We start from the raw sequence: 25892 nt of genomic DNA on the forward strand, positions 1-25892 counted from the left end.
TGCGGCTGATTTGCGCATTATAGTTATTTACGTTTCACATCCCGTATTTCTCACAGTGATTAGCTCGAGACCCCAATACAATTGCGTTTGTTTATGTCATCATAATGCGAGCTTTGTAAAGGGTACACGACTAATGTGTTGGCTGAGCACTGAATAGGAAAGCCTAGAGCAATGCAGAGTGCCCCTTGCCATTTAGTTGCTTTGACCCGTCTGCTTGAAACAGCCTTTCGTTTGTGCATTACGCATCAGAGCGTGTCACATAAAGTTATTTTTCAGGTGTGGGCATCCTTTTATAATGTTTAGATGCGACAGCATGTATAAGTGAACTTATTGCAGTTTTGCTGTTCATGCAAGGTTTCCCAGATCACGTGAGCATAGATGTAGATGTGTCAATGTGCAAACGACAGTAAAAGATAGTGCAAACGACCATAAAGATCGTGCAAACGACTGTAAAGAAGCGCCGTATGACTACCGCTGTGAAACACCGTTCAATAGAATGAGATGCTTCGAAAGTACGAACGTTTTATTGCAAAGCTTCACGCGCCCCGGGATCGTTAGTCGTTGCCCCTACTGCTTGAAGTTTCCTGGATAGCTTACGCCACAAAGGGCAATAATTAACCGGTTCAAACGCGCACTGAGAGCGGTTTCAGCCGTCCGTAAAATGCACGCGAGCGAGCGGAGCATCGTCTGCTTGCGCTGCTCCTTGGACCCCTCCAGAGGGCGCGCGTGTAGTTGTCGCTATTTTTATATATATAGGGACCTTACACGTGAGTCCACAGCGGCTCCCTCTCGCTCTTGGGTCAGCACTCCTTCTACATTTTTTTTTCTGGAGTATATAGAAGAAAGTAATAACGAGACTCGAAAGAACATGTACCGCTAAAAACGTTCTTACCGCATGTGTTGCACATTCGAGCGTCAGAAAGTTACACGCACGATTGTGGGGGCTGGGCCCTCGTGAAGTGCATGCAGAGTGGCGCAGGTAGGTGCGTTTGCAGGCTGCTGTGCCTATACAGATTCTTATTTTACTGTGAATAGCCTTCTCGGCACCTTCTTGGCATTTCTTTAGTAGGTGTTTTCTGGCTTTTTGTGATGCGTAAAGTATGCTACATGAAGTGGTATTGCAGAAATTGTGATTAGCGTTTACACTGAAAACTATTAATTTCGGAATGTGAGTGCCAAGCTGCGATATTTTAAAGCACCAGTTTCTTCTGCTGTGCATTGCATAGATGTACAGTTGTGCCGGTGACTTTGCGGGGATGAAGAATAACAGTGAGGACTGAAATTGCGAAATATAACTAACTTTTGGGTTCCGCGCAACACGTTGGGAGTCCTCCAGGCAGAGTACGCGTCACTACGAGGCATTGCATCACCGCCCCGAAGTCCGCCTGTCCCCTATTTATAAAACCGGTGGGTGGCCGGCCGGCACTAGGAATCGGTCCTGCTACCTCCCGCACCTATAGCGGATGCATACGTGCAAAGCCACAGCTACAAAAATGTAACAAACTTCGAGAACCACATTTTTGGGGTGCAGAATATATATATATATATATATATATATATATATATATATATATATATATATATTGAGGCAGATAATACGTGGACCGGAACGTGAGCAACAGCCGATACAACGCATCCCAACATACTCTGAAATACTCAGACAACCTGCGGTGCACACCGATGCAGCAGTTGCGATGGCCACTCCTTACCCACAGACGGTACGCCGCGCAACTCGTCCACTGAAACCGACGGCTATCTACCTACTACGTGCCCGTAGTGTAGCTCGCTACGTGGATCAAAGGCCCCGGAAAAGTGACATCTGGCGTGACCATGAGCGCAGAGGCCTTTGTGTTTCCATTGCGGGGAAGCAGGTCACCTGTATAGGTTCTGCCCTTACCGACAGGCAGGATTAAGGGGCTTTCCATTGTACGCACTATGCCCTTGAAACGTTGAAAGGCCAGTGGAGATCGAAGAGTACCTGTCCACGTGCCAGAGTCCACTCACTCTATGCCAGCATCAGCCAAGATCACAATCGCCCAGGCGTTACCGATCACCCAGCCCATGTGCTTCTTCCGCACGGCCTGGGCACTGTTCTACAAGCCCACACCCGGAAAACTGAAGCAAGCGACCAGTGGAGGCGAGGCCGCTGACAACTAAAGTTGTGAAGATCCTCCATCACGGTTTCAAGGTGACGATGCTATGTTTACAGAGGATAAGCGCAGCAGTGCGAAGATTACTTCAGATTTGCGGTTGAAAATAAACGGATACGAGCTGAATGCTTTAGTTGACACCGGTGCTGATTATTCGGTAATGAGTCACAAATTGGCAAAGGAAACGGAAAAAGGTTGTGACGAAATGGAGTGGGGCACAGATACGCACGGCAGGTGGCCATACTATTACGCCGCTTGGCAGATGCACCTCAAGGCTCGAAATAAGAGGATTCACTTATGTTGCTGACTTCATCGTACTGCCCTGCTGTTCAAGGGAGCTTATACTAGGAATAAATTTTCTGCAAGCCAATGGCGCCATAATTATTCTGCGCAGATCCAGTGTAACGTTTTCGACCGAACAGGCTATGTCGGTTCAGCAATCGGAAAAGCGACGTCTTACTGCTCTGCGTGTTGTTGATGATGACGTCACAGTGCCACCACGCTGTAGTGTAATGGTGCTTGTCGAAAATAAGCCATTTTGTGACCACGAAAGAATAGCGGATGGAAATGTAGGGCTCTTTTTAAACAAAGGAATTTGCGTGGCAAGGGGTGTTGTTCACTTAAGGATTGGCCGCTCAGTTGTCCTCCTTACAAATTTTGGGAATGAATGTCAGCACATCGCACAAGGTATGGCTATCGTCTATTTACATGAGTTCTGCATGGCGACCAAACTATGCAGTTTAGCGACACAACAACGACTCCACAAGAGACCTGCAACGTCGACGCATCAGTTAACGTCAACCATAGGCTCGCAGAATATCAAAAGAAACGATTGTTCGCCCTTATAAAAGAATTTTCGGACTGCTTTTCAACGTCCTCTAAGGTGCGACGCATGGCTATTGCAAAACACAGAATTATAACAGAGGAAGCCACGAAACCGATTTACCAGCACCCATATCGAGTATCGCAAAAGGAAAGAGACGTCATCAAGAAACAAGTGGAGGAGATGCTTTCAGATGACGTGATCCAGCCTTCCAGCAGTCCATGGGCGTCTCCCGTAGTGCTTGTTAAAAAGAAAGATAACAGCCTTCAATTCTGTGTCGACTATCGGAAACTGAACAGCGTAATGAAACGGGATGTATACCCTCTGCCGCGTATCGATGATACACTCGATCGACTACGGAGTGCAAAATACTTCTCCTCCTTTGATCTCAAGAGCGGATATTGGCAAATTGAGGTGGATGAGCGCGACCGTGAAAATACGGCATTCATAAACACAGACGGCCTCTATGAATTTAAAGCACTTCCATTCGGCCTGTGCACAGCACCAGCGACGTTTCAAAGAATGATGGACGCTGTCCTCGCAGGACTAAAATGGCAGTCCTGCTAGGTGTACTTGGATGATGTCGTATTTCCCGCTACATTTGACCAACATCTAGGGCGACTCCGCATAGTATTAGAAGCCATTCGTTCAGCAGACTTGGCCATCAAGCCAGAAAAATGCCACTTCGGTTTTGAAGAACTTAGATTCCTCAGACGCGTCGCCAGCTCCGAGGGCGTTCGGCCAGATCCCGAAAAGATAGCTGCCATCGCGAAGTTCCCGACACCCAAAGACAAAAAGTCATTACGTCGCTTCCTGGGTTTATGTGCGTACTATCGGCAATTTGTGGAAAATGTTTTGAACATTGCTGAACCACTTACTAATCTAACAAAAGACGACATGCCCTTCATGTGGCAAAGTGAACAGCAGGAAGCATTTAATGAGTTAAGAACACGCCTGCAAGCCTCTCCAATCCTCGCCCACTTCAATGAGACTGCTGAAACTGAAGTTCACACTGATGCGAGTAACGTCGGCCTCGGAGCCATTCTAGTCCAGCGACAAAATGGCCAAGAAAAAGTGCTAGCGTATGCCAGCCGCAAGCTTTCGAAAGCTGAGACAAATTACTCTGCAACCGAAAAAGAATGTCTCGCGGTCATCTGGGCCATAAGTAAATTTCGGCCGTAACTCTACGGTAGACCATTCTGAGCAGTCAGTGACCACCATCGCCTGTGTTAGCTAGCGAATCTTAAGGATCCCTCTGGCCGACTAGCAAGATGGAGCCTTAAGTGCCAACCACTGGCACGCGTATGCTCGCGTCTACGCGCCAAAAGTGTCAAATGCGCCTCTCGGCGTCGGAGGGGCATACGCGAGGAGGCGCGAGGAATCAAGCCGGGCTTGATATTTTCGCCACGCGTACACTACGTCACCACGCGTACAGCGACGCCAATTAACCAGGGGCCGCGCGCCAACCAACCAGAGGCCGCGATGCCTCGGAACGTGATGCCTAATGGCCGCCGCTTCGAAGGCACAGCCGAGTGCTGGATGCAAGCACGGAAACTACTCCAAATGTTCCTGAATGACCGCTTCGTAATCTAGAACGACAACGACACGACGATCGACTGCGAGTGCTACCAGCATGACGCGGTTTTGTGCCGAGTTCGAGCGACGCCGACAAATCCAGCGAATGCCGGCCGGCTATGCTAGCGCCGGTCTCGAGCAACGTTTCTAAAACTAGGTAAGTTCCAAAACTGAGCGGTGTTGCGCGGCGCCGCCGCTGCCAGCGACAAATGTGGCGCTGCTGTCGCATCCGGATTCACTCACTGCATGCTCGCTCGTGTCATTCCCGTAACCTCCATCGCCTGTGCATGTTGCAGTGCGTCGATATCTGTGGAGGCTTCTTTCTGCGTGAACAGCTTTGCGCTTAAGCGCGCCCTGTTCTGCTTTGTATGTGCTGCGTGTTTTCATCATGCGCAGATGTTGCGTACCCGGCTGTAGAGTAGCTACAGGAAATGAGAGACACAACATTTCTTTTGTACCCACGTGTACCTGAGCAGCGAGAGGTATGGGACCACCCTATTCCCCGTGCTGATAAGAAACTGCCTAGCACCTCACGTGTGTGTGATATGCACTTTCATGAGAAGGACATCTTGAAGACTTTCACACACGTCATATGATAAGAAGGTACAAATCGCCAGAGCAAAGTGGGAGCTCATCGAAGGATGCGTTCCACAAATATTCCCGCATTTGCCCGCTTACCTTTGCCTGCGACAAAGCAGCGTAAGCTTCCCCGATAGGAGTGGGGTATTTTCCAGAATATCATCGGCGAAAAAGAATAGACTATCTCTGAGCACAACGTCCAGAAGTCTTGCATTAAGGTTTCGGTTCTAATATTATGACCGATATCTGTGACTTCATGAACAGTTGGGTGTCGTCTGTCATTTTAGAGAATACTTTGACTAAAGAAAATGTCCAGAAGTCTTCCATTAAGGTTTCAATTCTAATATTATGACCGATATCTGTGACTTCATAAACAGTTGGGTGTCGTCTGTTGTTTTAGAGAATACTTTGACTAAAGCCAACGTCCAGAAGTCTTCCATTAAGGTTTCAGTTTTAATATTATGACCGATATCTGTGACTTCATGAACAGTTGGGTGTCGTCTGTTGTTTCAGAGAATACTATGAGTAAAGACAACGTCCAGAAGTCTTGCATTAAGGTTTCAGTTCTAATATTATGACCGATATCTGTCACTTCATGAATAGTTGGGTGTCGTCTGTCGTTTTAGAAAATACTTTGACTAAAGACAACGTCCAGAAGTCTTGCATTAAGGTTTCAGTTCTAATATTATGACCGATATCTGTCACTTCATGAACAGTTGGGTGTCGTCTGTCGTTTTAGAGAATACTTTGAGTAAAGACAACGCCCAGAGGTATTCCATACCGGGTTCAGTTCCAATATTATGACCGATATCTGTGACTTCATGAACAGTTGGGTGTCGTTTGTCGTTTTAGAGAATACTTTGAGTAAAGACAACGCCCAGAGGTATTCCATACCGGGTTCAGTTCCAATATTATGACCGATATCTGTGACTTCATGAACAGTTGGGTGTCGTTTGTCGTTTTAGAGAATACTTTGACTGAAGACAACGTCCAGAAGTCTTCCATGCAAGGTTCAGTTGCAATATTATGACCAATATCTGTCACATCATGAAGTGCCAGGCACAGTTAGTTGCATTAGGGCACATTTCAACTATGGATAATGCCCGAAGGCATTCTACGCAGTATTTGGTTCCTATCTTATGACCAATATCTGTTGTATCAATAAGCACCAGGTGTGCTTTGTTGCATTATACGATATTTCGAACATACACATCAACCGAAATCCTGCTACTCTCGCCTATATTGTAGTCTTTTGACTGACTTAAATCTGTCAGATCATGAAGTTTCAGGCGTGATTATTAAGTTGAGTGCTATAAAATATGATGTGTAAATATACTGAAGGTACCAGCATATTCAAGATATTGTTAATAAATTTGGTAGTGCAGGTATAGAAACCCAGTGGTTTGTAAACCTGATCAGGAGGGCAGCCGCCGCCTCATTCACCGAAGAAAGGAGGGGGGGGGGGGGAGCTCACTGTCAACTCCATATATTAACATAATAGGTAGGGGGCGCTAAGTCAGCCCCTACAAGGAGGTGGGTACTGCAACAAACTTTTGCCCCCCCCCCCCCCCCCCCTCTCCTTAAGGAGAACTCTGCACACGCCTATGATAGACGTACCGTATGCTAGACGCGAATGTTCATTCGCGGGAGCGGCGCATGCACCGATGTTGATTTTTGGTGCATACCGCAGTAGTTACTTTGGGCACTGGAATGTCAATTACTTCTAAAATAGTCTAAACTGTGGTGGGTGAAGCACTATCAATTTTATAACGTGTTCTCATATCCTCTGAAACATATAAGCCCGCTCCAGTTAGGAAAGTGCCGTTCTGTGCTGAACTTGGACAGTTCTAAGCCAAAAGGTCAAGCAACATTGTGCATCGGCCTTGGACGCGTGGGTGTCAACGCGGTTGACGCGTGCCAGTGGTTGCGCGCCCTTTTCCTCCACAGGCGCGACTAGACGCTTTTGACGCGTAGGCGCGTTCATACGCGTGCCAGTGGTTGGCACTTTAGGCTAGAAGAGTACGATATAATTGTGGTACACAAATCTGGGAAAAAGCACAGCGACGCCAACTGCCTGTCACGCGCCCCAGTGGAGACAAGTGAACCGGAGGAAGACGACTTCCCGTTTCTAGGCGTCATCCAGGCATCAGAAATCGCTCAACAACAATAAAATAACCTTGATTTGCTGCCGCTTATACAGCATCTCCAAAGACTCAAAGTTAAAGTCCCATGCACTTTATACAGAGGGCTCCCTTCGTTCTGTCTTCGAGATGGGGTCCTTTACAAGAGCAACTTCGAGCCTCATGGTGACAAGTTTTTACTCGTACCTGCACATTTACGAAACGAGATTCTGCATGCATGTCTTGATGAGTCAACATCTGGACATGTTGGTGTCAGCCGTACATTCGCCAGAATTCATCTAAAATACTACTAGCAAAAACTGTCCGCATCAGTTCAGCACTATGTGAAATCTTTCTGTGAGTGTCAAAGACGCAAAACTCTATCCGTGAAACTTGCAGGCCTCCTCCAGCCAATAGAACTGCCGGATGCCCCATTCCAACAAGTGGGTATGGATCTCCTAGCCCCGTTTCCGACATCGACTGCACGAAAAGAAGTGGATAGTCAAAGCCACGAACTATCTCACTCGTTACGCTGAGACTGACTCGCTGTACAGTGCAACAGCTCTTGAAGTTGCCAAGTTCTTCATCAACAACATAGTCCTCAGACATGGTGCACCCAGCTTCGTAATTACGGATCGTGGCACAACTTTTACTGCAGACTTAATGAAATGCCTGATGCAAATGGCCCATACAGACCAGAGAAGAACTACAGCATACCATCCTCAAACAAATGGCTTAACAGAGTGCCTGAACAGAACTCTGACTGATATGCTTTCAATGTATGTCGACGTCGAACATAAACTGTGGGATGAAATATTGCCCTACATCACATTCGCATATAATACAGTCATTCAAGAAACAACACGAGTGACACTATTTGAACTTGTATTCGGCCGAACAGTCACCACTCCACTGGATGCCATGTTACCACTGAATGATGGAAGCAGCAATCCACCCAACCTAGACGACTTCTTGCAAAGAGCCGAGGAAGCACGACAGGTGGCGAGATACAGAATACGCCGGCAACAGCGTATAGACTGCTACCGGTACAATCAGTGTCGTACCGAAGCGCATTTTCAACCAGGTGACAAAGTATAGATATGAACCCCAGTGCGTCACCACGGACTTTCTGAAAAACTTCTTAGCCGATAGTTCGGGCTTTACGAAGTACTTCATCATGTAAGCGATGTAAAGTACCAAGTCAGATCCGCTATACACGGGAGCTCAAAACGCCGCAACCCTACAGAGGTTGTACATGTAGTCCGGATGAAGCCTTACTATGAAAGATCATCAGAAAACCAGTGACGCCTACCACGAATCTATTTATTGCATGACGTATCGGGACGATGCGTACGAGGAGGGGGAATATGCCACGAACTCTTGCCTGCATTCAAACAACGCGCCTATCACCGCGCGCACAGGGACTTACATGTGCGCCGTCTAGTGTTGCGCAGAAACGATGATAGCACGAGCACCTAGCTGGACCCGGCGGATGTGTGCCACGCGCTCAAGACTGCTCTTGGAGAGGAAGAAGAAGGTGGACATCTTTGGTGTTCGGCTGCAACGTTCTACGACCATAGTCCCTTTCATTTGTGGACACAGGTTTGCCCTTTAATAAATACGTTTTATTAGACTCCCGAGCCCTTCAACATGGTTACAATATATATATATATATATATATATATATATATATATATATATATATATATATATATATATATAACCACAACGAAGACAAAAAATCGACAAAGATTCAAATTCGTAATTTGAGCCCATTGACTGATAAACACTGCAATGAATAGGGGGAGTTGTTGAGCAGTCTGCCTCCAAGCAAACTTGGTCAGCAGGCCACTTGCCATTTCCTGCCATTTAAAAGAAACCTTTAGCTTCAGAGCTTTGCCTGCCTGAAGCCACTGATGGAGACAATGTTTGTTTTGATTCAGAGAATGATCTAGCGTATTTCACAGACTAATTTATCGCTACGATTTCGGAAATCGATGCTTTCAAAACAAATATGTGCCTCAGTTCTGGATATGAAAACAAAACAAAAAAAAAAGATTGCAAGGAACTCCTCAAAGGATAAGGAGGGTTTAGGTATGACCCTGCATCAGATCGCTGAGAAATCCTGTACATCACAAAGTGTAAAACAACTAAGAGATCAATCCACGGAGAAGTCTCTTGGGGTGCAAAGGGCTTGCTCACGTGACCACTGGCCATCAATGTACAGCTCTTCACATCACAGCAGGCTACCAGGCCGCACTTAAAGTACGAGGACGTGGAAAGTGCAAGTGGGACAGTTCACCTCTGAAGTGACAAACAACCCTGTGAAATATTCCATACGTAGGGCTGAAGATATATTTTTATTAGCCGTTCTAAGTGCACTCCTCGCTGCAGTTGATCCCAGCAACAAAGGCCCAGCCCCCAGATATGTGCGGGTCCGTTTTATGAGCCGCATACTCTGATTTTCCCGGTTTTACTTTTGGAAAGTGTATTAGAATAGAGCAAGCAGTATTAATTGTTGAGCAAATTTGCATTTCATCGTTTATATTTTTTGGGGGGAGGGGGGGGGGGGCTGGAAAGGGATAAACCACATTCATTCGACAGTTAGTAAAACGACTGACATCACCGCCTCCTATTTTGGCGGGGCTTATCCTCACTTTGTGCTATTTAGTTGAACCTACACCAACTAGCCCGCCTATCAACTATGTTACGAACTGTGACGGCATTGTCACCACTTCAGTTTTGCTAGTGCCAGCCCTTCACGCCACCTTCGATTGCAAACGTTTGTCATTTGCTTTGCCAGATCGCAGGAGGCTGATGATAGAATGATTAGAAGAACGAAGCGTTGCTCACTTAGGCGCAGCACTCCTTACGCGCGAACAAAGCTGCGCGCTAACGAAGCTGAGAGTCGCATACACGGGTGGGACATCACCATCATCGGCAGGGTTGGCCGCAGAAAAACTTGACCGCTTGCCGAGTTCAGCACTTACCTCGGTATTGCGCCATACACCTCCTTTGATCATAATCCGCGGCATCTTGATTAGGATTCTGAAGACAAATTACAACTGCTAAATGGCGAAACTTCTCAAACTCCTTTCGACACGACCGCTCCACAGAACACCTACCGCGCTGAGTCTGCAGCTAAACACTGCAGTGTTGCCAACTTGCGAAGCCACTTTTTCTCTCTTTGAAGTAAAAATTTTCTATTTCTTTCTGAATTTTTGTCGAGAGCGTTTTTTTTAAAGTAATATGTTTGTGCTGAGTAAAATAGTTTTATAGTTCACTTTTATAACACAAAGGCAGCGTCTCCTTCTAGCCACCTTAGCGACACAAATTCGCTCACCATGGCGCTATGGTGGCTAGAATGGTGGCTAGAAGGGGGCAGTGCACGGAGGAATCCTCCGTGGGGCAGTGTGACGGTCGCCATATGCACGTCATGGGAGAGAGGCGCACAAAACGCGATGACATTTTTTACACCGCTAGGGGCGCGGCGGTCGTCGGGAGCGCGCGAGATCTTCGCCGCTACAGCCACTGCTTCAGCTGCTACAGCCACGTGTGTTTGGCACTGTGAGCAAACTTCCGCACGTGAAACTGTTTTTGTTTGACTCCTGGACGCGCACCATGTGAATGATTGCGGATAGCGACACACTATTACATGCCAGCGAAAGCAGACACGTGTTTTGTACCTGGTTGTAAAAGTGGGTACAAGTCGTGTCCGGCAAGGGTGTCGTCGTTTCGAGCTTCCAAGGATGCATTGAAACGAGAGCAGCGGGCCCGTAATATAAAACGGGGCGATAAGGAACTAAGCAACGACTGCGTCGTTTGCGAACGTCACTTCGAGGCAACGTTTATACAGAGGACTTATCGTCATGTTATCAATGATGAGGTGGTTGAAATTCCACGCGATCGGCCGCTGCTAACAGAGGACGCCGTTCCTACAATCTCCCCGGATGCGCCAAAATACCTCACAAAGAAAACGCCGACTAGAAGGAAGGAGAGAAACCTGTGTGAACTTGGTGAGCCCCCGACTAAAAAAAGAAAGACTACTGTAAAGCAGCAGGCGCCGGAAGAAAGTGAACAAGCAATAGAAGCACAACATGCTGCGGAATCGGAGTTCACTGAAGCTGTACATCACGCCAACACTCGCCACCGCCAGGTAGCTGCTCAACGAAAACTGCGGGACGTGCAGAGGGAGCTCGACATGATGAAGTCTGCCAATGAGCTAATTTGAGATGAGGCACTGAATGAACGCATTAAAAAGTTGCCTCAGAAACAACAGATGGCAATTATGGCATGCTTCAGTGCAGCTAAAAGAAAATCGACATGGGGCATGCTGTATGAGAAGAATTGAATCCCAGAGTGTGTGTTGCTTCGCATGAGGAGTCCGAAGCTCTATGAGCACCTTCGGAAGCAGAAAATTCTTGTCCTGCCAAGCCGAACTTGTCTACAGCGTTATGTGAGATGTGAGACACCTCAGTCGGCTAATATCGATCATGACGTGAAGGTGTCCAAAGCGAGGACTTAGACCGTCATCACAAGATGTTGCTGAGCTTGAGGCTTTTCTTGTCTTCTTAGACGCATGGGAAGAAGCTTCCGAAAAATGTGGAGGTGGCTTCATGAGCAAAGGTACTGCTGAGGGTATTAGAGTTACAATACGCAATGCACTCTCACTTATGCAGTATTTAACGTCGGCAGTGGCGCTTAAATACTTGCTGACATCAAGATTAAGTCAAGACAAGTTGGAAAACTTGTTCGGTATCATCATCATCAGCCTGACTACGTCCACTGCAGGACAAAGGCCTCTCCCATGTTCCGCCAGTTAACCCGGTCCTGTGCTTGCTGCTGCCAATTTATACCCGCAAACTTCTTAATCTCGTCTGCCCACCTAACCTTCTGTCTCCCCCTAACCCGCTTCCCTTCTCTGAGAATCCAGTTAGTTACCCTTAATGACCAGCGGTTATCCTGTCTACGCGCTACATGCCCGGCCAATGTCCATTTCCTCTTCTTTATTTCAACTATGATATCCTTAAACCCCGTTTGTCCCCTAATCCACTCTGCTCTCTTCTTGTCTCTTAAGGTTACACCTACCATTTTTCTTTCCATTGCTCGCTGCGTCGTCCTCAATTTAAGCTGTTCGGTATAATAAGACAGTATTCAGGTACAAATGACGACCCAAGCCCGGGGCAGTTTCTTATAACTGTAAATTGTCTCAGTTTCCACAATCTTGTGCGACCACCAAAGTCTGGAAACTCCCCGGCACAGGTTGTGAACACTCTACTAGACACGACGTCTTCAGCAGGTGCAAGTAACAGTGCCGTTTTTGGACTAAGAGAGAATATTGAGGACATGCTCGAGGCTGGAGATATAGATGGTGCTAGCGATGCCATTCAGTCTGCTTTTAGAAGCGACCACAGCAGCTATGTGGTAGAGAAAAGTGATAGCCGTTTAGTTTATTACCTGTCTGGTTATGTAGCTAGAAATTGCAGGACCAAAAATTCTTGTGGCACATGATCATCAAAGCTAGCCATGAAAAAACAGGATGTAGCAGAAAATGCAGACAATGAATTCACCAAACATTTTGATCGAGGGGGTTTGTTATATCCTGAGGATGACTTGGCCATCCTTGTGGCAACATTAGAAAAAGCATTTACTTTTTTTCTCTACCGAGAAGCTGCAGGCATTCAGTATTCATGATTTCATGTCATTTCTGAGTACCATTAAGCTTCATAAAGTTGGCTGTTCCAATCAAGGCAAAGAACTAACTGCAAAAATTGTGCAGTTTTTTGCGCTCACGCGCCTGCACTTTTATACTAAGTCGCTGAATAAAGACCGATCTGTCCAGTGGCAAAAACAGAAACACCTCAAGTTGCGAAGGTGCCAGTAAATTTTGTGGGTACTTTCACTTGGAATTCTCTGCTGTGCTGATTGATTTGTTTTAGTGAATTTTTTCGCACTGTGTTGGAACTGATGCATTAGCATGCCAAAAATAAAATGTTTCCGAAGAACCAGCTGGGTGCACCGTACAAATTTTTTACATTTCCAGAAACACTTGCTCAATATACTTAGTGGTAGTAGAATGACCAGAGCGTTGTAGCCTTGTGACACGCACAAGTTGTAAATGTTAAGGGAATGCAACGCCCCTCTTCAAAACGTTCAAGTTGCAGCTGCGCAGTTAGTATAGTTTCCGCGCGAACCGGAGCTTGTTTTTTTTTTTATTGAGTGCAGGGCGTAACTAGGGAGCAACAAGAATAAAATAATTTGAGGAGCACGTCGTATCCAGGACGAACGTCTAACACAAATTTACATAACACGGGCGACTGCCAACTACCCATTCGCCGTATGTATCGCATATCTCGCGCAGACTGGCAACTCAATAAAATTGCTCATTTGCAGCATACATGGGAACTTTAGCGTTCAACAAATACATGCCGCATAACGAACAAATATGAAAAGAAACACACACACACACATATATATATATATTTATTTATATATATATATATATATATATATATATATATATATATATATATATATATATATATATATATATATATATATATACTTGGCCCTCAGCCACGCTCTACCAACACCGCTGCACGCGCTCCCGACGCGTGCAGCGCCACCTAGACGTGCCGCCATGTTTCATTGAACGTATGTGCACCATCTGGCTCCTGCCCGTCACACTGCCCCTTCTAACCACCATAATGGCGCGTAGCAGGTGTGCATACACTTGTGAAGGCTCAGAAACGCATTAAACGCGCTAAAAACGAGCAATACACGTTTTCGCGCACGCGCTCCTAATGGAGACGCTAGATTTCAGTGGATGGATGGATAGATGGATGGATAGACGGATGGATGGATGAGTGAATGAATGGATGGATGAATAGATGGATGGATGGATGGATGGATGGATGGATGGATGGATGGATGGATGGATGGATGGATGGATGGATAGATGGATGGATGGGTGGACGGATGGATATGGCTGTACTCTTTAGATCGGGCGGCAGCTATCGTCATCTAGCCGTAATATTTAGTGAACCAACAACTAGGTTTGTCCTTTTTTCCCCTTTAAATAGCAAAGTATAGGACCGGTACTTTGCAATGAAAGGTTTCATTTTCATTCGTGCCTTGACTTTAGCCACCAATCAGATAACCTTCTTCTTGTTAATTCTACCCGCTGAAAGTCTATTTTGCCCTCCCTGTCCGTAAACGTCAGGGCTTTGAAAAACTCTGTGCCATCATCCTGAACTATAAACCTTTTCACAGGAAGGAAAAAAAACACCGCCATGATGGGCTGTGCGCGAGAGTACAAAGGCTATGGTGGCTAGAAGGCATAACAAAGGCTAAGGGCGCAGCGTTCCAGTGCATTTTCGAGGGGACGCGCCAATTTGCACAGCCCAAGCAGGGCTACGGCGGCGCCCAGGGAGGCGTTTATGAAAAGGTGAATAGGGTGAAGCCCTTTACGGAACATTATCAAGTGCTGAGCAGTTTCCTCTTCATCTCCACACGCACTGCATACCGTGTCTACTCCTTCGTATTTGGCCCGATATGTCTTGGTTCGCAATACTCCCGTCCTGGCCCAAACAGTAGAGAACTACCCCGAGTATTATCATAGATCCTTTCTCGGGGATTTCCTGCTTAAAAGTTCGATAGATCTCTAGTGCAGACTTCTTAATCATGCCCATTCTTCACATGTCAGTCTCCGTTTCCTTCACCTTCTTAACCGATATTCCTTTTAGTTTGGCCCCCTGCTGTTGTCTATTTACCCATCAATTTTCTGGTTCGCACTCTCCATTTTGTATCGACATTCTTCATGTACAAGTAGCTGAAAACCTTCCTAGCCCAACCCTCCTCCCCCATTTCTCTCAATCGCTTTTCAAATTTTATCTTGCTGCTAGCTTCCCTGCCCTCAAATGATGTCCATCCCATATCACCTTGTACTCCTTGATTAGGTGTAATCCCGTGAGCTCCTAATTAAGCCTACCTAGTCCACGTTACTTAATTTCTAGTCTTGCTTGAACTTCTGATCTCATGCACAATACCGCATTGCCAAATGTCAGACCAGGAACCATGACCCCTTTTCATGTTCCTCTCACAACATCATACCTATTGTAATTCCACAGTGCCCTGTTTTTCTTTACCGCTGAATTCCTGTTACCTTTAATCGTCACGTATATTTCGTATTCCCTTAGGTACTCGGCCCCATTGCTTATCCATATGCCCAGATATTTGTATTTATCTGCTATCTCTAGCGTGACCTCCTGTATTTCAAGCTCACTACCTTCATTGTCAGTAAAAATCATGACTGCTGATTTCTCCTTACTGAATCCAAAATCTAACCTATCTCCCTCATTACCGCAGATGTCCACCAATCTCTGCAAATCTTCCTTGTTGTCGGCCATTAGCACCATATCATCTGCGTGCATCAATGCTGGTAGTGCCTGTTCAATGAGTTTTCCTTGTTTGAGGAAAGAGGGGTTGAAGCCAAGTCCACTTCCCTCTAATTTGGCCTCTAATCCTTGTAGGTACATCATGAATAATAAAGGTGACAGGGGACACCCCTGACTAAGCCCACGTTTTACCTCTGCAGGCTTGGATACCTGTTTTTCTCACTTTATAACTACCTTGTTACCTTTATAGATATCCTTTAAAAGATTAGTGACTACATCTTCCACTCCTAGTGTGTCCAGCATTCCCCACGATTCCTCTTGAAACACGCTATCGTACGCTCCCTTGATATCCAAAAATGCTAGCCCCAGGGGCCTGTGTTCCTTTTCTGCTATTTCGATGCACTACGTCAGTGAGAACAGATTGTCATCCAACCTCCTGTGTTTCCGAAACCCATTCTGCAGTTCTCCCCGCACCCCCTCATCCTCTATCCATGCCTGCAGTCTTTCCTTTATAATCTGCATCGCCAGCCTGTAAACCACTGATGTCACTGATGTCAACCTGAAAGCGGGTGCGAGCGCCACCTAGGCCGTGAATGACCGCGGCGCACGCAGGCGACGGCTTGATCACACTTCTCCTTCTAGCCACTGGGGCTCTTCGATTTTCCACATCTGGCTACCCGCGGGTTGCCAGAGCCAGCCAGAGCGCGCTCGTTTTTCTCGGGCTGCTCCGTCCTCCCCTGCGGCGCACTTCCGGTTGGCGTTCGTTTTTCTCGGGTTCGACGTTCTGGCGACCCGCGGAGAGCCCGAGGGTCGCCAGACGCTTCCAGGACAATTTAGTCGTGGAAGCTTTCTGGAAAGTTTTGGGCAGGTTTCGGGCTAGCAGACGCCGAAAAGGTACGATGCGCGCTCAGTGCCATCTTGTGAGAACTCGATGGATTGTAATCTGGGCGTTTGAGGACTGCGCCTTCGCTTCTCATTACGCATGGCGTCATCTTCTAAAGCCTGTTCCGCCTTGCGAGATGAGGCGATTACGAGTGGCGGCGAGTGTTTGAAGCTACTGTTCATCGCATTTGTTATGTTTCCCGTGAAGCTTCCTCCTTTGAACAACGCGGTGAACTGTTGCCTGTTGACTGCGTCGTGCACATGCCTTAAAAGTTACGTAGTACACGTTCGTACGCAGGCATGGAGACAACTTTGGAGTTTTTTTTTTTCTTTTGTAATAGTCGTTTGTGGAGCTGTGCCGGCTTTCTATGCACTTAGCAAAGACGATTGTAGTCAAACTAGCTCTCTTTGTCGTATGTTTGCGTACGTGAACCTGTTACAACCTCTGTCCTCTCTACTCGATTGATCTTCGGTGGTGATAGAAGGCCCTAGATCGCGACTGTTGGTGATGCTCGCTGGTCGCGAACGGCGTGCGAACCCATTTCCATCTATGGGCCAGCATATGTGGTATGATATTATACGATACGGCGCGAGAGAAAAAAAGGGGGGAGAATGGATTCAGAAATGTATGCATCCTTTCGTGGACCATTTTATCTTTGGCTTTGTCTTTTTTCAACTCTTCGTAATAATGCCGCGCAGTACGTACTATAACCTAGTACGTCGAATCAAAGCTGATATACATGACATTCGTTAAGTGCCAATTAGGACTGGAAAACAGACCAAGGCAAGTTCTAAAAATGTATCGAGAACGTGTCATGGCAATGTTTATTTTATATACGACGTGCACTCGTGGTACCGATACCTGCGAATATCATAAACTTTAGACGAAAACGTAAGTTGGTCAACGTGTGTTTGCGACGTATGATACGCGATAGCTGAGCAGGTATATATCTTCAAGCTATTTTGGGGACACGATCACTTCCGTGTGACTTCACGCCGTGTTGTGCAGTGACTGATACATGTACTAAAGAGACGTGAGCTTGTCAAGCCGTCACCGTCGCGGCAGCTCACCTTTCATCGTTCTCGAGGCAGCGTGCGCCAGCTGGCTGTTTCGTTCGCGGACGCGGCGAGTGATCGTGCGAGCGTACGAAGTCATACCCGAATGCGTACGCTCGAGGATATTATTTCAACTTTTTGGTGAGCTTAGCTACGTATTTCCAAGCGGAAAATGCAGAAAAAAACCAACATACACGCAGCGTATTGTTTTGTTTGCTGCCATGACGGTAGAGTTTGTTTACGTTTACGCTGGCTGTCCTGCGTTCGATTTTGCGACCTTCTGGCTGTCGCCGGGTGTGCGCGTAGCCAGCCTATGTCATTTTCTATCAGAACCGGATGCAGTGGTAGCTTTCGGGGAGCCCGCGGGCAGCCCACGGGTCTCCAGAACCAACTCAGGAATCCAAAAATCGAAGAGTCCCACTGAGTCAGGTAGGGCAGATACCCATCAATTTTTTTTAATGATGGCGTTCTTTAAAGTTCAACGACTCGGCCCAGTGCGCCGGTCGCCCCAGAATTTAGTTTGTGTGGTCATTCGCCTAGTCCTTGCATGCGCTACGGTGACCTTGTTGCCTTGACGGGCTTTAACCGCAAGGTCCGTGTTTGCCCCTTCTGCAGGCTCGCTGACTCTACTCGTTGAGGCGGAGGGTGGCTCCATTGCTCGTGAAGGGTTAAGCCGGCTTTTAGCCTAGCTGGTTCACGAAGGTACGTCGAGTTTGCGTGCAGTGGCATCCGCTTCTGCACCAAACAGCAGTCCTGTAGTCCCAAAGAGACAGATTGTGTCTCGCTGGGCCCTAGTGGTCAGGAGACGGGCCCTGACCGCAGCGCGCCTCATGTGCTGCGTTAGCCCACCTTGCCAGGGTACGTCCGCTTTGTGTGTCGTGATTGAATTACTGCACTGAAGGGTACCGCCTATACTGGGTCTCCCGAGCTTGTACACTAGGAGACAGGCCGCGTCTGTTTGGTGCCTGGCGCCGAGCGGTGGCCCCCTTGCCAGGGTATGGCCTTCTGCCCGAGACAAAAACTTCCCCCTCACACGACCCTGGGGGGGGGGGGGAAGACATGCCGGGACAGTCATATGGATGATGATGGGTTGATGAGTTATGTGTGACTCTGAGACAAAGCGCCTTCGGCGTCGCGTTTCTTTCCTATTTGACAATGGCACGTGATCTGTCCTCCCGGTCAGATCGTGCCACGATCTCGCTTCGACGTCGGAGCGTTCTGGAGCGCTCCGAGTCAGAGGGTGACGCTCTGAGAGAAGCAACCGAAGGTAGTCCAAGCGCTCGAATTCTACCAACCGAAGGCGCAGTCACTTTTCAGAGTGCTTCAGAGCACTCGAGAGCGCCCCACTGAATACGCCAACTGATACCCTTTACAAGCTTATTCAAGCCAAGATGTGTGCATGGAGAAATCGCCCTTGATTTTACCGTGAGCGCTTCACTCGAGTGAAGTTCTTGTCCAAGGCCTTCACGCCAAAGGTCCCCGACGTCATGCGCACAAAGCCACCCGGCTCATCGGACTCCAGAAGGCGAAGGAAGGTGTACCTCTCCTTGATGTGTCAATGTTTTCCAGCTGGTCTGAATATTTTTGGTATGCCTTCGAAGCTTTCCTTCCGGGAGAGCCCAGCCTGTCCGAAAAACACCATGGCTACAGTGAACTAGATACCATGGCTGATCCCCAGACTGCTTTTCTTAACACACGTCGATTGAGTGACAGGAACTCAGGCGCCGGTATCCTAGTAGGCACACTAAACGTAGGCCCGTTCTTGAGGACTTGGGCAACTTTCTCCGGCACCGGAGGTCCTCAAAAATTTCCAAGTTTCCCCCTTCACAAGATTTCTTCGCAAGCCCTGGCAACAGGTGTTGAGTATTCTGCGCTGCCTGCTTCTGCGCAGTATTCTGAGCTGACTACCATGCCGGAATGTATAGCGTAGCACACCACACACACAGCATCATGTAACCAAAGCGCACACTGGACCATGGCCTCTTGAAGAACAAAACCCTGGCCTTCGTCGCGTGGCACACAACGTCAAGCAAACTTGCATGCTTCAAGGTCACTGCCGTGTGTGACAGGGCTGACGGTACGAGACAAACGTTGCTTGGCTTGTTGGTGCATACAGTGGCGCAATACGGGAGAAAGACGGCAATGTATGACAAGGGCACTTTTCTGTATTAACCCAATGCTTTCTGCATTCCGTGACGCCCATTTCTTTCCCTCTTCGTTTGTGGCAGGCGAACTGTAGTTCAGGTCGGCCTGTCTTTCTTCTAATACATTATCACTTTCTCACGTCGTTAGATGCCCATTTATTTCATTTCTGTTTTAGCGTTGAAGAGCCCGTTTCGCAGAAATCACGGCGTCTGCGTCGTTGGTTCTGATTGAAATATCATCTTGCGTGTGACTGTCGAGAAAGATGCAAATAGAATAAATAATAAAATTTTCGGGGTCCGAGTGAGGATCGAATCTTACGCCACTTGCATGGCAAGCAGGCGCTTTACCACACCGCCACGTGTCTTATCGGAAATGCTGCGAAAATAACGTAAATGCTTTACAAACGCATGCATTGCGTATACAAGCTTCACAATACGACATCTACTATCACAGTAATGTTGTGTGGTACAAGCATACATTGCCAGCGTGTGTGAGAACATGCGACTACCCTAACCACCTCATGGTTTGAAGCCGACCACCCGCTACAGCAGGCACGCGTGTTGCTGCGAGTATTACCTTGAGAACACGTAGTGGGTGCATTGGAAGTTGCAAAACATTTCACGTGCTTTAAGTGCTCGTGGTTTAAAGCAAGCTACCCATTGAATGCAGCCATATGAGAGAGCTTCACTGACGCAAGCAACTTTGAACTTTATCGATTGCATTGTAGTGATACACAACTTCTCGGGTAACATCATACAATAAAAAAGTATGCACTTATTGGTTGAAGTATGCTGGAACATGATATGAACTGTTAAAGGCGAATGTCGTGAGCCGCAGCTCGCAGCCCAGTGGATAGCCGGCCTTTTCCCAATATTGTCTACGAGAGCCAATGTGGACAGCCAGCTGGCACTTCTCCATCCCATGAGGAACGCGAAGACCAGGGAACGAGAAGAAAAGAGAAAATGAACACTTTCGGACGCGCCGAAGAGTGCAACAATCTCCACGTGAATGTGCGATCGGCGCTGATCACTCCGGCGTCGTCTGTCCGAGTTCCCACAGGCACGTCACCTCGCTCTCGTAGCCGGAATCTCGGAGGATCGTCCTCCCTCGATTTGGAAATACAGCTTATAAATCAGTGGAAGCTTCGTTCCTTCGGCGCCCACCCTGTGAGGGCTGGAGGCGATCGATGGTGGCCGCGCTTCGATCATTTATCTGCGCGGCCGCCGGCACTTCTTTGTGTACACACCCGTAAGCTTGGAGATGACCGAATGAGGTGTGCTTAAAAAGTATCGAACATCTCGCATGTGAACCTGCATGCGAACGCTTCCTTCAGCGGAGACAGAGCTAGACCCGCGACAACACGAAATAAGATTTTAGAGGGCCGTCGCAACACAGTCCAAAAATTTGCGATTGAGAAGGGAGCAAGCATCGTGCGTGCATACAATTTTGTGCGACAATATTCGCTTGAAGAGAGTATCCTCAAAATTTGTTACAACACTACCCCCCCCCCCCCCCCCATTTGGAAAGCCGAGATATTTGTGTTTCTTGAGAGTCATGCATGCGGGGACCATTATTCTGACCAATTATTAGCGTTTCCTGTAGAATGCATCATAATCAAGTTATAGGGCAAATATTTTAATATTGAAGTAAGGGTGAGTGCTCATCCGAGTTATCAGCACCAATGAACACATCTCCTTTGCTCTGACGTAGACAGAGGCCCTCCGAGACGTTGCAGAGGTCAAGCAATAGTTGTCGACCACAGAGAACATTAGCGGGGTATGCACAGTGCCCGGCGAAGGCCTCCACCCCTCTCGGCTTAGCAGTGCTTTTGTCTGGGCTAGTTGGCGCGACATTTACGAAATAAATCAGCCCGAAATTAAAAATTTCCTACTTGAAATTCACAAGATTAACAATCTTGGCAGACATATAGTTTCTAGCAACGGCACTGCCACTGAAAAAATCTCCACATTTATCGACTCTCTCATTAGGCGAATTTCAGAATAATTCCCATCATATGTCAGATACCAGACACTTCTTTCCAGAAGTCTCAAAACATTTAGTAAAACTAGAAAGCTACCCAGTGACAATAGTGACATGCTATAGACGTCCTCAGGACTTTCCAGAGTGGATTTAGGATATCCACTGCATTTCCGAAACAACTCCGGTGAACAACTCGTGTATGTCCATCTAGCCGTATTTTCTCAAATTCAGGGTAATAATATTCCTTGCAAGTCCCAAACAAGTCCCGAATGACACATTGTGTACATGACAGGCACATTAAGGGTTGTTTTTTTATTCAGGGTGTTTTCTAAAGTTACTGACGTAGGTTCCAGAATAATCTGTACAGTTCGCGGAGTGAGCTTGATCTTATCAAAATAATCTACTACAGTCCTGAAGCTTTTAGAATACTGCAGGTGCGATTTGCGCTGCTAATTGCGTAGTGTATTGGAGCGATACAAAACTTGAGAAAAGGAACGTGGCATTGGCTCCCTCTGAAAAAGGCATCATCCTGATGCTTTAACGGAATATGAAAGTACAACAATAATGCAAGAAAGTACAAGGAAGAAATTACGATACAACAATAATACAGCACTGTTTCGGTTCGTTAACGCGCATAAAACGGCTTGAGGCGTGCGACATGAACGACTTAAGGTCGCAATCGGCATCGTTGTGAGTTCGTAATACCGCAAAGGACAACCTCGTAATCGAGTGGGCCGAGACGTCGAATTACCTTGTACAGTCCAAAGTACCATCACAGAAGCTTTTCACTGAGTCCACGTCGGTGTATCGGCGTCCACACCCAAACACGTTCACCGGGCTGGTATTCTACGAAGCGTCGTCGATGATTGTAACGGCGGCTATCGGTCATCTGTTGGTTATTGATACGGAGGCGCTCGAGTTGAGGGAGAGGCTTGGTTCCTCTGAGTAGGTTCCGCAGAATCGGCGAGGGCGAAAGCACTGGTGGCTTCGACAATTTCTTCGATGTATGCGACCGTTGTTCGTTTGTTCACATGTTTGTACTCATTGCTGAAATTCGTGAGCATAACCGTTGCTTTGCCTCCCCGCAGCTGTGCAATTCCTCTTGCGACGCAAATATTTCGGGTGACCAACAGATACCAACTGTTTTCAACGACGCCTTCCAAGTCAGGTGATTTAGGAGTGCCGACTGAAATAATGACGCCGGAGTGAGGCGGAACGGTGACTTGTTCTTCCAGCACATTCAAGGCGTGGTTTCCTGATGGCATGCGCGGTGGTAGTGCTTCTTCTGTGGATACCGTTATCGACTTTGTTCTTAGATTGATGACTGCACAATGGAGGCATAAGAAGTCCATGCTAAGGATGACATCTCTCGAGCAACGCTGTAGGACTAAGAAGTCTGCAGGATAAATACGGCCGTTAATGGTGACTCTCGCTGTGAAGATTCCTGCCGGCGTTACGAGATGACCTCCGGCCGTGCGGATTTCAGGGCCTTCCCAAACTGTCCTTTCTTCAAATTCGCGGTGAACAACCCACTGATGACGGTATAGGCGGCTCCAGTATCGACGAGAGAGGTCACACTGTGGCCGTCGATAAAAACGTCGAGGTCGCTAGTTCGCCGTCTCGCGTTGCAGTTAGGCCGTGGCGTCAGGTCACGGCTTCGTCGGCTTGTTCCGCTGCTTCCATGCGTGCGTCGTCAGGTAACCTTCGGTAAGTGAGGTTTCGTCGTCAGGACTTTGCCTGGTTGGCGTCGTGTTCGGAAAGCTCCGTCGCGGCGTTGTCGTCGGATGATCTTCGGTAGTTCGTCGCACAGCAACCGCACCTTCATCAGTTGCTGCCCTTCGTTTCCCGGATACGGGCTAGGAGACCGGCCCCGCGTTGGGTTAGAGTACTGCCGGAGGTGCGGCGACATGCGGCGGCAAACGGGAAGGACTTCGTGGTGTCCATCGAGTTCCTGTCAGGTAGTCTGTGAAGTCACGTGGCCGTTCCCCTGGCTGCGGATGTGGTGCATTGACGGCGAAGCCACGCAGTCCCGTCTGTCGGTACTGGCAATGGTTGTAGGTGTGCCTGGCCTCGCCGCAGTGGTATCAGAGCGGGCTGTTGTCAGGTGCACGCCAAACGTCGGTTTTTCTCTATGCACTGCGCTGACCCGCTGGCGAACGGTAGGGTGTCAGTGGGAGTGGTGGTGCCGTCTAGCGAAGGAAGTGCGATGGAGCCGCGTTTTGGCGTGGACGGGGAGGAGCGTTGTGGCGCACTGTAGCGCTTGAACTTATAGCTTCCGGCTCGGGCAGCGGTACTTGGGGAATTAGATGCGATTGCCGAACTTCCTCTCGCACAATGTCGGCGATCGAATACACTTGAGGCTGCGCCGAAGGCAACAGCTTGCGCAGCTTTTCCTGCAGGATCGCTCAGATCATTTCACGCAGGTCTTCAGAGTCAATGGCATGAGCAGCAGTGCAGTCGGGAGTCAGGCGATAATTATACTGTCTGGTGCGCATGTCCAGGGTCTTTTCGATAGTGGTCACCTCCGATACGAATTCTCGGATGGTGTTCGATGGATTGCTCATCAGTCCCACGAAGAGCTCTTGTTTGACCCCTCGCATGAGGAAACGAACTTTCTTCTCCTCAGGCATGTCGGGGTCAGCGTGACGGAATAGGCGGGTCATTTCTTTTGTGAAAATGGCAACATTTCCATTTGGTAGCTGAACCTAGGTCTCTAGTAAAGCAGAGACCCTCTCTTTGCGAGCGACGCTCGCGAACGTTTGCAGGAATGCGCCGCAGAAGACATCCCACGTTTGAAGCGCAGACTCCCGATTTTCGAGCCCGGTCCTTGCGGTGTCTTCCAGCTAGAAGTACATACGACGGAGCTTTTCTTCACTGACGCAGTGATTGGGGGCGACCACGTGGTCGTATGTCTCTAGCTAGGTCTCCGGGTCTTCGAACGATGACCCACGGAAAGTTGGTTGTTCCCTGGGTTGATGCATGACGATCACGGGCAGGGACACTGCGGTTGTCATTGTCACCGCAGTAGTGGTGATGACCTTAGTCTTCCGCGCCATGGCTTGCGAAAACCCGTGCTCCGATGGTAGACCTTGCTGCCAGCGGCTTGTTCACAGCTCCTGGTTGGCGTCGGTGTCTTCTCCGCGACGTTGGCTGGGTTCACAGCTTGACAAGGGCGTACGGTACATAAACGAAACAGCGCCTCTACCAGATGTTACGCGGTCGTGACGTGGTTGAAGGCCGGAGACAGAATGGACAGATCAAACTGTTTAATTGGGCGAGCCTGTGCCCACTAAACGGAAAGTCGGGTTACGGTAGTACACTTGCACTGATAGCGGCACTTGCAGCGTCAGCCGTCGATCAACCGACAAGCGACGAAGTGTGTCGGCATTTATATACTTGCCATCGAATGTTCTAGTGTTATCGCTTGCGGTGACGTAGGTTCTATAATAGTCTCAAGAGTTCACGGAGTGGGCTTGATCTTATCGAAGTGATCTACTACAGTCCTGAAGCTTCTCGAAGACAGCAGGTGCGGTTTGCACTGAGAATTGCGTAGTATATTGGGGCGATAACAAAACTTGAGAAAAGGAACGGGGCAATAGCAGCGGGAGGTAAACGACAACTCAAGCACAAACTTTCGTACTTCTTTTTTTTTCGCGCTTGCTCGTTGTGTCAGCTGTGCGACTGATGCTACAGAGCAAAATCGTAGAGCAGCAGCACTGCTGGGTGTTGTCTTCTCTGATGTTGTTCTGTGTAATGCGTGCGTGCTGGGTACCCTCATGTGTAAACACGTAAAGATTACACCGAAACAAGCATGTGCGGGGTCGTCGCGCGCACCCCGGCTAGGCCATATGCTTTGCTCACGCATATCGCGATTGTGGGATGCCGGATCAAATGAAAGACGAATTCTTCGTGGCTTTGGAGGAAGCAAGTCTGCGCCAGACGGAGTGGCGAAAAATTGGAACCAGCGATTGAGGACTCAGCCCTTCAATAAGAGTCGTGGTCCCAAAGGTATGTGAAAGCGTGTTGTATATAAGCCTGCATTGCCTGTTTGACTCGTTTGATTATGTTCGGTTGCCGCGCAGAGTAGCGGTTCTTCGAAACCTTCCCAAGGCCTTTTATTCACCCCCATATATATATATACACACACACACACACACACACACACACACACACACACACACACACA

The 25892-nt window shown here is 48.0% G+C and overlaps 1 protein-coding gene across 5 annotated transcripts in view; it reads right to left on the bottom strand.

Moving 5' to 3' along the window:
* Cdc5 (cell division cycle protein 21) overlaps positions 1-25892 on the bottom strand; it is a 322395-nt gene that overhangs the window by 231856 nt on the left and 64647 nt on the right. For 3 of the 5 annotated variants that reach the window (XM_037426347.2, XM_075894721.1, XM_075894723.1), the window contains exon 1: positions 10238-10410. The exons of 1 other annotated variant lie outside the window; for it this stretch is intronic. In XM_037426347.2, coding sequence (XP_037282244.1) covers positions 10238-10282 — 45 coding nt within the window. In that variant the 5' untranslated portion in view covers positions 10283-10410. Of the gene's footprint in view, positions 1-10237; positions 10411-25892 lie in introns of those variants that run through there. One more of the 5 variants, XM_037426348.2, reaches the window with a different exon arrangement.

Source organism: Rhipicephalus microplus, chromosome 5 (assembly GCF_043290135.1).
Source record: "Rhipicephalus microplus isolate Deutch F79 chromosome 5, USDA_Rmic, whole genome shotgun sequence".
Taxonomy (NCBI): Eukaryota; Metazoa; Arthropoda; class Arachnida; order Ixodida; family Ixodidae; genus Rhipicephalus; species Rhipicephalus microplus.